This window comes from Chaetomium globosum, genomic scaffold (genome assembly GCF_000143365.1).
Source record: "Chaetomium globosum CBS 148.51 scaffold_4 genomic scaffold, whole genome shotgun sequence".
Taxonomy (NCBI): domain Eukaryota; kingdom Fungi; phylum Ascomycota; class Sordariomycetes; order Sordariales; family Chaetomiaceae; genus Chaetomium; species Chaetomium globosum.
This window is the reverse complement of record NT_165979.1, coordinates 3816444-3829362: the sequence shown is the minus strand read 5'-3', so window position 1 is coordinate 3829362 and position 12919 is coordinate 3816444. Positions and strand designations below refer to the sequence as shown.

Below are 12919 nucleotides of genomic sequence, written 5' to 3'. Positions count from 1 at the left end.
GGGGGGGGGGGGGGGGGGAGGGTTGTGTTATTAAAGGGGGTATTAGTGATTAGGAGGAGGCCGAGGGCGGTTGATTCGGCTTGAAGCTTGAAGCTGTGTGTATGACCTAGTGTTACAGATGTGCAACTTGGAGATGAGAGCCGGTCTCACGATCCATCGCGGCGGTGGCGGCGTGGTTTTTATAACCCTAGACATCCTCCCCTGCTTCCTCCCTCCCATGCCTTCTCCATACTGACAAGACATCTTAGAGACAGACAGCCGCTCTCACCGCGCTCCACGTGCCGGCATGCTGTTCTGGAGACAAACCTCCATGTGCGTGATATTGGCTGCACGGATGTTGTCTCACCCTCCCCAGCATTTGAGTGGCTGTTTTCACGGCTGCTGTGTTAGCTTGGCGTTCCTGCATGAGCTGAGCTGCTCAACGGGGCATCGTTCCCTTTCTGAGGCCAATCGGCAGAAGCGGAAGCGTATGCCGCGCCCACGCCAAGACGGCACCCGAACTCGGATCTACACAATAATTCGGTTCACAACTCGGAGTTCTGTTGCGGTGAGAGAAACTCGAACGAGCCAAAGCAGCTTGCCACGAACGCCGATCAACCCACCGAAGACTAAAACCGAGTATGTAGTTTACATGGATAATCGGCATCGGACATACCGATCCCCTCACCCTAAGAGGCTAAGTGTAGACGCTCTCGGTCCACTGATTCACCTGCAGCCCCTTCTCCGCCATCTCGGCATCCCGGAGGAACTCCAACGGCATCCAAACCAGGTGACCCTTGATCTTCTCCAGCTTCTGTCTCACCTCCTGCGGCGGGATCATGCGGTCGAAGATATGGCCCGCCTTGACGCCCTTGGCCGGCAGGAAGCCGTTGTAGTCGTCAAACGTTTTGACTAAGACATCTCGTTAGTTCACGGGGCATTTGCTAGAGCCGGGAATCAAAAACTCACCATGATCGTCTGGGTCAGCATGGAACAGCTGCCGAAACACCTCCGTATTCTTCGTCGCCCTCCCAGTCCACATATCCCACACCTCATCACTCAATGGGTCCTCCACAAACTTCCACGACTCATCCCGATCCCACACATCATTCGGCGAGTCATCCCCCGGCGGCTGCGCATTCGGGTCCCCCCCCGCATCCAAGCTCTGCGGCGGCAGCAACCCCAGATGCTCCCGCCAGAGATACCTGCGCAGCGTCGCGGCATGCCACCCGGCCTCAAACGGGCGCCCATCCATCGTGGTCTCGAAGCGGCGCGTGTCCTCCATGACGATGCTCAGCTCGCTGTCGTGGTAGCCCAGCTGGCTGCGGTCGTTGAGGTTGCTGGAGCCGCAGACGACGACGCGGTCGTCGACGATGAGCAGCTTGGCGTGGATGTACAGCTCCTCCTGGATCCAGTGGTTGACCTCGTCCTCGTCCTCGCCGTCCCAAGGCACGTCGGACAGCGGGCCCTGGCCGGCCATGGCGTGGCTGGCGACCGTCGCGTCGCGGTTGTTTTGTTGTGAGGACGTGCTGTCTCCATTGGTGGCGGCGGCGGCGGCGGCTTCGAACTTGCGCCGGGCGTCCATGTCGCGCACCACGTCGTCTGGTCTGTGCTCCTCGTCGAGGTTGTCCTTGAGCTCGCCGTTGACGGTCCCGCGTTGGCCGCCTTGTTCGTGCCGCTTGCCCATGTGCGAGTCGCGCCCGCCCTGCGCGTCGATGGTACCGTGGATTCCCTCGCCCATCACTTCCTCGGCGTGGGCGCGCTGGACGTCGCGGTACTTGACTCCCGACTCTTGTTCTTGCTTTTGGACTTTGGAGGTCCGGTTGAGGCGGTCGTAGCTGCGGAGGTTGAAGAAGAAGATGTATTTGGTTGGATCGACGCCCTCTTTTTGGATTTTGCCAAAGATGCTGTGCTCGCCTCTGCATATCGACTTGTATTGGTAGTCCATGATTGCTCGTGTACCGATGGCCCCGTCCTCTCGGAGGTCGCCAGCAAACCCTGGGACGGCAGGAATGAGAACAATGATGCGGAACTTGCGGCCTTCCTTTGCGGCCCGCAGGACGGCATCCACCATGGCGCTGCCGATGGTGTTTCTGATGGGTGCCTGCTGGTCCCCGGTGGCAGTGATGAAGAACTGGTTCTCGATGTAGACGTAATGCTCCGCCTTGCGAATAATTTCGCTGTAGGCGTTCTGGATGGAGTGCTCGGTGAAAATGCCGCTGGACCAGTCGGCACTAGAACGGACAACCTGAGCATGAACGCTCCCACGGTCGTCCAGACGCTTGGTGTGGAGGGGAGACAGCGGATGAAGTTCATATCCACCAACGGGATGAGTTGGACGCTGAACACCGACCAGATCCTCGTCGTCCCCCTGGCGGCCCCTCAGTTCGAGCCACTCGAACCGCTTATCCCGTTTGTACTTGTCGCGCTTGACAAAGTTCCACCGTAGTACAAAGTGCTCGGCAATATCGTAGACACAGGGTCCGATCACACCCATGGCTACGTCGTGCCAAGGCATGCGGCCCGAATCCTCTTTGCTCAGCTCGTTAGCCTTCCAGTCCTGGACGTTTTGAAAGTCCATGATCCGGTTATTGTTGAAGTCCTGACCCGGCCACACCTCGTTGGTCACGCCCTCGGGGTGCATGTCGGACAGGGCGTGCTGGTGGTCGTCCCACCGACCGAAGCAGAGGTCAAGTCCGCCGATGAACGCCATCTCGTAGTCGATGACGACGAATTTCTCACTGTTGAAGTGTTAGCCCTTCGGCATCGGAACCAGTTTGGGCGGGAGCCCCGTCGGAGGATCGTGGGTGGCTGTGAGGGTATGAAAAGGAAACGGATTTAACATACTGGTGGGCCCAGTAGAAGGTCATATCGGCAGCGTTCTCAAAAACGTTGTGGTCCGGGTGGCGCATGACCTTGATGTTGCCGTAGCCGGGTGAACCTTCCGGGCACAAGGCTTGGAGGGCATGCTTGGTATGCTCTGAGTTGCAGGTGAGGGCGGCCTCGACTTCACGGTAGATGGCGATGTAGATCTTAACGCCAGCCTCTGCCCGGCGTTTGAGGACCTGGTCGAGACGCCATTCCTGGTTGAAATACGGAGGGCGGCGGAGGAACAGTTCGGGGGACAGCCACCAATCGGCAATGTAAATTGTTTCTTTGGCATTTTCGAGGGCGGCTGATACTGCCTGCTTTCATATCAGTACCTGTAAAGATTAGGTCTGCAATAGGGAACCCAAAAACGAGAACTACATACCCAAAAATAGTCCCTACCGTCAACATACCACTTCACCATGTTCCCGTCGCGTTCGGGGAAGTAGGACTCAAAGCGATGGGACTCGCCAATCTTGGTGCGCTTCTCGTCACAAGCTTTTTCGTGTTCTTCATCATGGCGATGCTCGGGGTTGAACTAGCAGAGAATGTTAGTGGTTCTGGCGTTTTGGGGCTGCAGGTCGACTGCAGGTGATCACATATTCAGGGGTGATCATACCAGGTTGGCAAACTTGCCGATCTTGTGTCTTGGTGAGTGGTCAGTACAACGATCTATTTACATGGAATCTATTCCACACCATATCCGTATTTGACAACTAGGTATCCAGACACGGGTGCTTACTTTTGGTGAACCAAATGAACCTTTGCGTTGTTCAAGTGGTTGTTATGGTTGAGTCTGTCTCTGAGCTCGCGAAACGGAAGCTTGAGCTTGCTCCCCAGGCCATGATGATTGCTGGGTTCCTCGGTTGTTGGTCCAGGCGCCATGGTGAAAAAAAGGTTTACTCGGTGGAGTTTTGGCGTCAAGGTGTAGTAGGTAGATCAGGTTCGAACCAGGTTATAGATAGTGTAGGTTGAGTGCGGTGAATTATAACCGAGATGATTGGTATTTGGCCATTGGGTTCTCCACCGCGATGGTAAGTGCATGTGACGGTGACTAAGTGTGGTTTTGGTCTTTTTTTGTGGCCAACATGAATTTTGAGGAACCACCACTTGCCACCTTTTCACTTGTGAAATGCTGCGAACGGTCATGACCAGCAAAGGGTAAAAAGCCGAAGGACGGATGTGACGTCATGCAGCCAAGGTTTTCGTGTTCAGCTGTGCTTGCTGATGTTGCTTGATGCTGGTTGCGGCCCCGGGAATAACCACTTAACTAACGTAATGGAATATCTCAGCTAGTTACCTATTTCTCGTAATGGGAAAATCAGGGCCTCAAAAAACCCGACCCCCGGTCGTTCTGGCGGACCCAGTCTCGAGCCGGTCAACCGGGGGAACCGATGAACCGACCGATTTGGGCCATTGTTTGCCTGTAGTCTTGAATCCAGATTGGGCACCTTTCCAGAGCTTGTTTCCAAGGTTCCAGGGAGGCTGTGGATTGATTCTGTTTGGAGTGCTCGAGAGTTCATTCAGGGGAACATACACGTAAGATTTACTTCACTTGTAGGGAGTTAGGGCCGATGGCTTCAGGGCACCATGGCTCGCATGGTTCCCCGTTTGTGTGGGGCATGGCGCTCTGGAACGATTCCGGCCGAGCTTGGGCCATCTGACCGCCCGAGCTTCCATGGGCCAAGCCGCTTGGCAAGGAGTGGCGAGCCCAGGTGCAAGTGGACCCCTCAGTCTCCCTTCCATCTGTTACAACAACTACTCGTTATTCTTGCACGTGCAGGGAGTTGTTGATCCGTCTTGAAATGACTAAACAGATTGAATGAATTCCCATAGCTTAATGTGGTTTCCTCCGCAGGTTTAGATGCCCTCCCCACAGTATGTACACAGCAATAATGTTCTGGTGGTGCCAGCGGGGGCGGGGTAACTTGTTGGCGGGGCACTTGTGAAGCGGCCTGGAACCCGGGTCCCGTTTCGTGAGGGTCCCTATTTGGTAGAGACCTGACCGCTTCCCATCCATATCCCAACCTCAACCTGAACCTCGCAACAATCCAAATTTGCTTTCCCGACGAGCCTGCACTTTTCCACATTAGACATCATGGCTGCTACTCAGATTCCCGAAGGTGGTACTTACATCGACACCTTCAAGGGCAGCTTCACCACTGTCCCGATCGACGCCGAAAATGCCAACGCCATTTCGACGACCGAGTTCCTCGATGCGTCCGAGTCTCTGACCACCATGTTTGGTATTATTTGCCCTCGTGCTGAGAGAGCGTTCCGGTTTACTAACCTGACACTTCCAAGATCTTCTTGGCTCCGTTGCCTTCTCCCCGGTCAAGAAGGACGTGCTCGGTAACGTCGAGGTGCGTAGCCCCTGATGCCAAGCCTCCCTGCTCCCCAACAGCTAATGTTTCTTCCGATTCAGAAACTCAGGAAACGCCAACTCGCTGCCCCTCTCGAGTCCCAGAACATCCAGGACCTCGTCCGGAACGAACTCAAGACCAAGTCCCACACCGCCACCGAGGGTTTGCTATGGCTGGTCCGGTGAGATACCTTGGCTTACCACCACGTTAGAGGGCCAGAGACATGCTTACTGACACTACCGGCACGCTGCAGGGCCCTTGAATTCACCTGTATCGCTCTCAGCCAGAACCTGGCCCAGGAGACGACCGAGCTCTCCGACTCCTTCCGCGACGCCTACGGTGTCACCCTCAAGCCCCATCACAGCTTCCTTGTGAAGCCCGTCTTCAGCGCCGCCATGAGCGCTTGCCCCTACCGCAAGGACTTTTATGTCAAGCTCGGCTCGGACCAAGAGAAGGTTAAGGTGGAGCTGCGCCAGTACCTCGAAGCGTTGGAAAAGGTCGTCGGCATCCTCAAGGGGTTCCTCGACACCCCGGAGGCTAAGTGGTAAAAGGGGGAAACCCGGTTCGGGAGGGATACAGAAAGATATCGGATCTCCCATAACATAATGCCATGGCCAGATGCGGTACGGGCCTGTTACCGTCCCATTGTTTTTCCGCATGTCTAAGCCTGCCGCGATATTGTCACAATGCTGTCCTTTTTAATGCTACTAGTTACCCCTTAGCCTATGGATAAGAGCTTAGAGTGCCTAGTTGGTCGTTTTCTTGGGTTTAAAGAACGCCTCACCAACGCCGCTTACCAAGTCGTGGATGGCTAGGTTCCATCGACACTAGCAAATCACGGATCCCATCCTTCTCCATTTTGTCGGCTCTTGTTTACATGCCCTCCTTCTCGGTCCACCAATCTTTCCGCTGCTCGGCCATCACGGAGCTCTGGTTCAGGGTAGGGAGTCTAATAGCGTTGAAGTCATGGCTCTCTGTCGGCGAGAATCCAAAATGCTTCGTAGCGGAGAGCCACGGGCTGGTCAGTTCGAATCACGAAGTCGAAAAGCCACTTGGTGTGGTGCAGGTCGCCAGGGCGCACATCGGGGGTCCTCGGAATTATATGGATCGCTGTCACCTGGCGTGTAGCCTGCGGGGGATATTCGTGACACGGCGGAACCCCGCGTATCTGCGTCCGGTGTATGTACATACATATGTGATATGAAGGCGCATGCAGACCTTGGGTCGTTGTTTCAGAGACACGGGCAGCGTTGAGGTGCAGTCATAAGATTTCCCATCTTGGCGCATTTGAGATTGAGGATGCCCAGTGAGCTAACGATATTCGTCGTTGAAAGCTCTTATCTGAGCCAAGCACTGAAAGCCGAGGAGGATTCATCACGCAAGTTGGAAATTGTTTGAAGCGTCTCTCAGAAGTGAGTTGTCCGTGGCGTGCATGACCCCAAGCCCAATCGAGACATCTCGATCTGCAATTCCAGGCTCCAAGAGTGGGGCTCTGGGTCATGAGATGGCGGGCCTTCAGAGCACGACAGGAATTTCGCATTTGAATTTTGGCTTTGAATGGGTACAGTTGTCCCCATTGATGGCGCCGGGTTCAAAGTGAGGGATTCTCAGTCAGTGTCAGTACTCCAATCCGACGTGATGGTTTTTGTGGGATTTTTTTTCCGTCCGATTTTGGGTGGCACAGCCGGGAAGGCGAGTGGCGAGGCCGCCGGCGCGAAGAGCGGCGATGGAGCGGCCTGAAAAGGGGCCCCGTCATGCACAATCACGGCGGTTGCGGAGGGGGACGGCGGGCAGGCCACCTAGCGGGGAAAGCGGCAACTTGAGAGATGGACAGTTTGAGCGAATCGAAGCAATCGCCTTCACATTGATCCTCAACCTGATTGCCGTTCTCTGACCGAAAAGTGCGAAAAAGGCCTCGTAGCCTGCCTGACCAACCTTGCATTCCAGGCTTTATTCCATGCTTTGGTGAATGTTCCGGGAGGTCGCCAGCCCGGGGCGAGGCTGGGTGCATGTCCCGCCGGCCGCCTGGCAGTGGAGAATCCATTAATCCAGCTGCATCGCCCTCCGCAGCCCCACAAAAACGCCCCGCGGCTTCCCGCCTGTTCTGCAGCGCTTCCTGAGCTATAATCCCAGCCTAACTTCGGCTTCAACAACCGCCCGGGCTCACTTTCCACCTACGCCATCATCCATCTATCCATCCTCCTATACCCCCCCTCCCCATTCGGATGGCTTCACACAGAAAAGCAGGAATGCTCAAAAAGCCTGTGGCTAAAGCGAAAACAAAAAAGCCCGACGGCAAGGCCTGCAAGGGCAAAGCGAAAAAGGCACTGTCGGTGCCGGTCCTAGGTCTTCCACCCGAAATCGTCCTTCTCATCGACGAACTGCTCGATCAGCAAGACCGCCTCGCTCTGGGACGCACAAACCGCTGGTTCTACTCGGTCATTAACCCCGTGTTGTATCGCGATAATGTCAAGTTGTCCGCTTCTTCGTGTCTCTTCTGGGGCGCCGAGAACGGCCAGTTGGGCACCCTTAAGCATGCGCTGGCCGCAGGCGCCGATTTGAATGCCTCTGGGCCGCTACCGCGCAAGGCTGGGGAGACAGAAGCCATCGAGACCGATAATGACGTCGACGGGAATGCTGATGCTGACCCCGCCCCCGAGCTGTTCGAAGAACCCCCCGACCCAAGCATCCAGCCATCCTGCACCCCGCTCCATCTGGCAGCCAAGAACGGCCATCGGGAGATTGTGGAATGGCTCCTCGACAACGGCGCCGACATCGACGCCCCATCATACCGGGTCTGCGACTGCCAGTCCCTCAAGTCCGGGCGGCACCCGTCGCGCCGCCTCTCGGAATGGCCTCGCTGGCGCGCCCTACACACCGCCATGTGCAGCCAGGAGCGAACGGTGGCCGAGCTGCTCATCCACCGCGGCGCATCGCTCGAGCTAGATATCAAACCCGAACACCGGCACACGGCCCTTCACTCGGCCGCCGCCCACGGCCTGATCCCCGTCATCAAACTCCTGGCGCTGAACGACCTCAACCTCAACGTCAACCAGCGCGATGAGTGGGGTAATACGGCGCTACACTACGTCTCAGAAATCTGGAGCGCGCGCGACTCTGCGCGACATTCGCGACACCATCACAAAGCTCCTCGCCCTAGGCGCCGACCTGGAGGCCCATAACGATAACGGCTATACCCCGCTCCTCAACGCATGTTTCAGGGGCAAATACGCTGTAGCTCACCGCCTGGTCAGCATCGGCGCGAATCCCGACCCCCACCGGCACATCCCCAACTTCCGCGACTACCGGCCGCTGTACTACTGTATGCTGCAGCGATCTGAATTTTTTGATATGGACGACGCCCCGGTGAAGCACGACGAATTCGAAGGAAATCGGGTCACGCTGATCAAGGCCTTGGTTGATGGCGGGGCTGACGTAAACGCCAAATTTGATAAGCGTAGCCACCGCGGCGTGACCCCGCTCATGCTGGCTTGCGAGCTGGCCGAGCCCCGAGCCGTTGCCGCCCTCGTTCAGTGCGGCGCCGAGATCAACGCGCAAGACCGCAACGGGCGAACCCCACTGTGCTATGCGGTGACCATAAGAGTTGACCATCGTGGTGAAGTGCCCGAGATCGCCTCTATTATGCTCCGACGCGGCGCCCGCATGGACATCGAAGAGGAGCCAAACTGCAGCCCTCTGGACACCGCCATCAAACACATCCGTTGGGCGGAGGACGATGTCCTCGAGGCAATGCTGACCGCCGCCGACGAGACCAACCTCACAGAGACGAAGCTCAAGGAGGCCCTGAAGAGTTGCGCTTCCTGCGGCAACCATAAGGCGTTAAAGCTCCTCCTTGACTTTGCTGACAGGGTGTACAAGGTGACCGATGCCGATGTGAAGGAGTACCTGTGCCGTATCATCGAACAGAGCGATCCGTGGAACCAGATCGAGACGTTCAACTGCATGATGGATTTTGGGAGACCGGTGTACACCAACGAAATGCTGTTGCTCAAGACCATCATGCAGCAGAACCGGGAACTGAGCCTGGCGGTCATGGCCCGCGGACTTTCCATCAGCGAGCCCAGGTTCCATGGTGACCAGACGTATCTGCATCTCGCGTGCCACTGGGGTGATGTGGAGGTGGTGAGAGCGTTGCTGGACCGTGGAGCCGACGTCGACGTCTTCGACCGGGACCTTCAAACGCCATTGTCGGTCGCCGTGAGCGAGAACTACGTGTCCATTGCGGTAGCGCTTATGAAAGAAGTTGCCGACCCGTTCATCACGCCTTCGGACGAACTCCTCCAGAAGCTGTTTAGCGAGGAAGAAGACGAGGACGAGTGGCGTTTCGTCAAGCGGCGCTATCTCACCGCGTTCGACCTCGCCATCCGCGACGACCGCGTCGAGATCATTCAGGACATGCTCTCGCGCTACGCCCTCCCGGACATCCCTCCCAAATCCAAGTCCAGCTACGTGCACCGCGCCAGCCAAAACCCCAACCCGGCCATCCTCAAACTGCTCCTCGAAAAGGGCGCCGACCCCACCGGCGGCAAGGACTGCCCCAACCCGCCCGCGGTGGCCCTCATCCGCCGCGTGTGGGACCAGCCGCAGCTGCCCGACGTCGCGGTCAGCCTCCTGCAGACCGCCAAGCTGCTGCTGGCCAAATACCCTGTCCTCTCCCTGCCCGCGGCCCTGGTAAGGGAGATTAGCGCCGCCACCAGCGACGACCCGCAGAGGCAGGAGCTGCGCGAGGTGGTGATGCGCGAGCTGGAGATCCGTCTTGTGGACTATAAGGGTGGTAAGGCGGCGGAGTTGCGCTGCGTGACGTACCCCAAGGGGCAGGGGGCGCTGGGGTCTGAGGAGATCATCATCCCGGCGGAGTAGCCCGTCGCGGGTGTGTGAGGTGATTGTGTGTGTCGTTGGTGGTTGTTGTTGTTGTTTTCTTGCATTGGTCAGCGGGTTTCCTTTTTGTTTCATTTTTTTATTTTTATTTTTTCCTTTAATATCTACGTCACGATACGGCATACCCCAGCACGGCGGTACAGTACAGTACATGGCTGTGGGATTCGGATTGGCTACGGGCCCGGGGTTGGGAAGCGGATATTATATCACGGTGCTCTTTTTTTGATGGTGCGGGCGGGCCGACGCGCCCGTGGTGGTGGGCAGGGTTCATGACTGGGTGTACATGTACATGGTATTCTTGCTCCAACAGTTAGGTTTACTTTGGGCGGCTGATGAAATTGACGAAGTTTGATGATGGGCATTTGGTTGTTCTGTTTGTTATGGAGTGGTAGTGATGGAGGTTGTAAAAGTTGATAGTTTCGGTTATTGAGAACATGCAGTTGGGTTCAACCCCGTGACCTGCTTTCATGTGAGATGAAAACAAAAAAAAAGGCATGGCAGGTTCAAATTCACCAGTCTTGGAAGCCAAAAAAAGCAAAGATTCGTTCTGATGTCCGTTTCGAGAAACAAGGACGCCAACGGCGAGACTCGAACTCGCAACATTCAGATCTCTCAATTGGGGATTAAAAGTCTGACGCGCTAAACCGATTGCGCCACGTCGGCTGGAACGGGGTGGAGGACTACGAGAGTTTGCTGATTTACCAAGCAGATGCGAAGGTGGAAACTGCCCAGCTAATACCTACCGAGGTTCTCCTTTTTTTAACAACTAACGGCTAGTTTTGATATTAGCTGATGACAGTTGTATAGGTAGGGGTCAGTAGCTTTGCTAAAACGACAACCAAGCTCTTGTATTGCAATATATTTATCTCCTGTCGGAATTAGGTTAGGCTGTGAGGCTAGTCGTCATTTAACCGGATTTCGGAAGTGAACAGCAGCAAACATATAATCTAGGCTCTCAACCTCTCATCCCAGGTCTTTACTTGAATTCATTCCGGTCTAACGCCATCCGGTGTGTTGCCTGGTGGAATTGGAAGGATCCCATCTCGGGGGGATGTACGGTAAATAGGTACTTACCTACGTACAGTATTCGTGCCTACCAACCAATTCAAGTCTTGTTTGGGCCCTTAACACCCCGCTTTGCGACAACCGTGAACCGTCTCGGACTCTCGGTCAAGTTTGTTTTCAAACCTCTGCTACCTACACATGAAGCTGTCCGGCGCCAGTCGAACCACCAAAAGGAAAAATTGAAAATGAACGGGATGGAACGTCACAAACCTGGTTGCCGCTGTGCGCTGTGTGGGTGGAAAGTGACAGCGCATCGGACCGTACTGCTGGACGCTGATGACATTGACAACTTGAAACCTTTTCAAAATTGGTCGAAGCAGTTTCGGGGGCGTAAGTCGGGCGCAGCCTTTGCCTCGACGACGTCGGTCTTATGGCATTGAAAAGTACCTACCTAACTGACACTGATGCAGTTTATACAGACTCCGAATCCAACACCACCGTGCTCACAGGCGTCGGCATGCACCGAGACCCCGCGTCGGACTTGTACCTGGCGTCTCCGGATAGGAACGTGCGCTGGAGCGATGAAGGCTATCACGCCCTCCCCTTGGTTGAGATCGGTGTCATCGAAAGGCAGAGTGGCTCCATAGATCAATATGTCTTCCACGAAGCCTGCTGGGGCCTGCTGGAGGAAGCCCTGTCGCCGGCGCCCGTCCCACTCTCGCGGCTGCTCGAGATCTGCCAGTCATAGCCGGCTCCCATCCGATTCGGTGCCTTGACCCGGGACTACGACTACGACGACAAGATCATCGAGGACAGGGCTAACTCCCTGTACTTCCCATGGGAATACGCGGCTAAGAACCGGATGTCGCCGGCCGACCCCGCCTTGTACAGCGATCCATACCGCATTGTCGAAATCGCCCATATCCTTACCGAGGCACCTGGGGAGCCACCCCAGCCCTCCACTCCCGTCCACAAACCTGCTACCATCACCACCGGAGAATCCATTACTACACCACAGCAAGACACACGCGACCCCTTCGCCGCTATCCCCATGGAGCTGCGCATCGCCATCGCCATGCACCTGCCCACCGCCGACGTCCTCCGCGCCCGTCTCGCCTCGCGGGCCCTCCAACCCATCTTCCACAGCCAACAATTCTGGGCCTCCCGATTTCGTGCCACATCCCCCGACCGCGGCTGGTTATTCGAAGCACGCCGCCACCAGCAACAAGCTGCCGCCATCGACTGGCGCTGGCTCTACCGCCAGACCGACACCACCGACCTCATCCACCTAGCTCCGAGTCGCTTTCCCATCACCCTCCGGAGCCTGCGCGACCGCATCCGCATCTGGCGCCTCACCCAATCCCTCCTTGCCCTCCTCCACACCTACTGGATCCCCCCACCACCCATCCATCTTCCCAACAACAACAACAACAACAACAACAACAACAACAACAACAACAACAACCCCAAAATCAACCCACCCTCACCCCCGCAACCCCCCGCCACCGGGGGCCACCCACAGTTCCGATCAGTGCCGCTCCTGACTTCGGGTATCAGCGCACGTCTGGCCCGTGCGCAGAGCTGGCAAGAGAACGGGTCGCCCACCGTCGCCGCCCGGCGTTTGAAAAAGGTTGTCGCGAAGCTGGCGGGCCCGGAGGAGTCGAGGAGGGACATGCCGCGAGGAATTTGGTCCCGCGTACAGAGCAGAAGATAGAAACTTGGTTACCCGGAGCAGGTTTGGAGGCCGGAGGGAGAAGCCGGACAAGGAGGATGGATGAGCATACAGAGGGAGAAAGAGATAGTTG

The 12919-nt window shown here is 56.5% G+C and overlaps 4 protein-coding genes and 1 non-coding gene across 5 annotated transcripts in view; 3 read left to right on the top strand and 2 right to left on the bottom strand.

Moving 5' to 3' along the window:
* Positions 1–676: 676 nt before the first annotated feature.
* CHGG_04955 (uncharacterized protein) lies at positions 677–3732 on the bottom strand (the record flags this gene model as incomplete). The annotated part of the gene is made up of 6 exons (XM_001224168.1): positions 677–891; positions 949–2720; positions 2827–3164; positions 3233–3385; positions 3467–3494; positions 3590–3732. 6 exons carry the CDS (start codon positions 3730–3732, stop codon positions 677–679), a joined length of 2649 nt encoding a protein of 882 aa, XP_001224169.1.
* A 1213-nt stretch (positions 3733–4945) lies between these two features.
* On the top strand, positions 4946–5758 carry CHGG_04954 (uncharacterized protein; the record flags this gene model as incomplete). Its single annotated transcript, XM_001224167.1, has 4 exons — positions 4946–5093; positions 5152–5210; positions 5273–5391; positions 5464–5758. The coding sequence occupies 4 exons, from the start codon at positions 4946–4948 to the stop codon at positions 5756–5758; spliced, it is 621 nt and encodes a 206-aa protein (XP_001224168.1).
* A 1701-nt stretch (positions 5759–7459) lies between these two features.
* Positions 7460–10091, top strand: CHGG_04953 (uncharacterized protein; the record flags this gene model as incomplete). The annotated part of the gene is made up of 2 exons (XM_001224166.1): positions 7460–8257; positions 8307–10091. The coding sequence occupies 2 exons, from the start codon at positions 7460–7462 to the stop codon at positions 10089–10091; spliced, it is 2583 nt and encodes an 860-aa protein (XP_001224167.1).
* A 591-nt stretch (positions 10092–10682) lies between these two features.
* CHGG_11308 lies at positions 10683–10772 on the bottom strand. The gene has a single exon. It is a non-coding gene; the product is annotated as a tRNA-Lys (tRNA).
* Positions 10773–11359: 587 nt separating this feature from the next.
* CHGG_04952 (uncharacterized protein) overlaps positions 11360–12919 on the top strand; it is a gene marked incomplete at both ends in the record, with an annotated part of 2896 nt that continues 1336 nt past the window's right edge. The window contains 3 exons of the mRNA XM_001224165.1: positions 11360–11504; positions 11585–11682; positions 11863–12803. Of these exons, the coding sequence (XP_001224166.1) occupies positions 11360–11504; positions 11585–11682; positions 11863–12803 (1184 nt within the window). The remainder of the gene's footprint in view (positions 11505–11584; positions 11683–11862; positions 12804–12919) is intronic.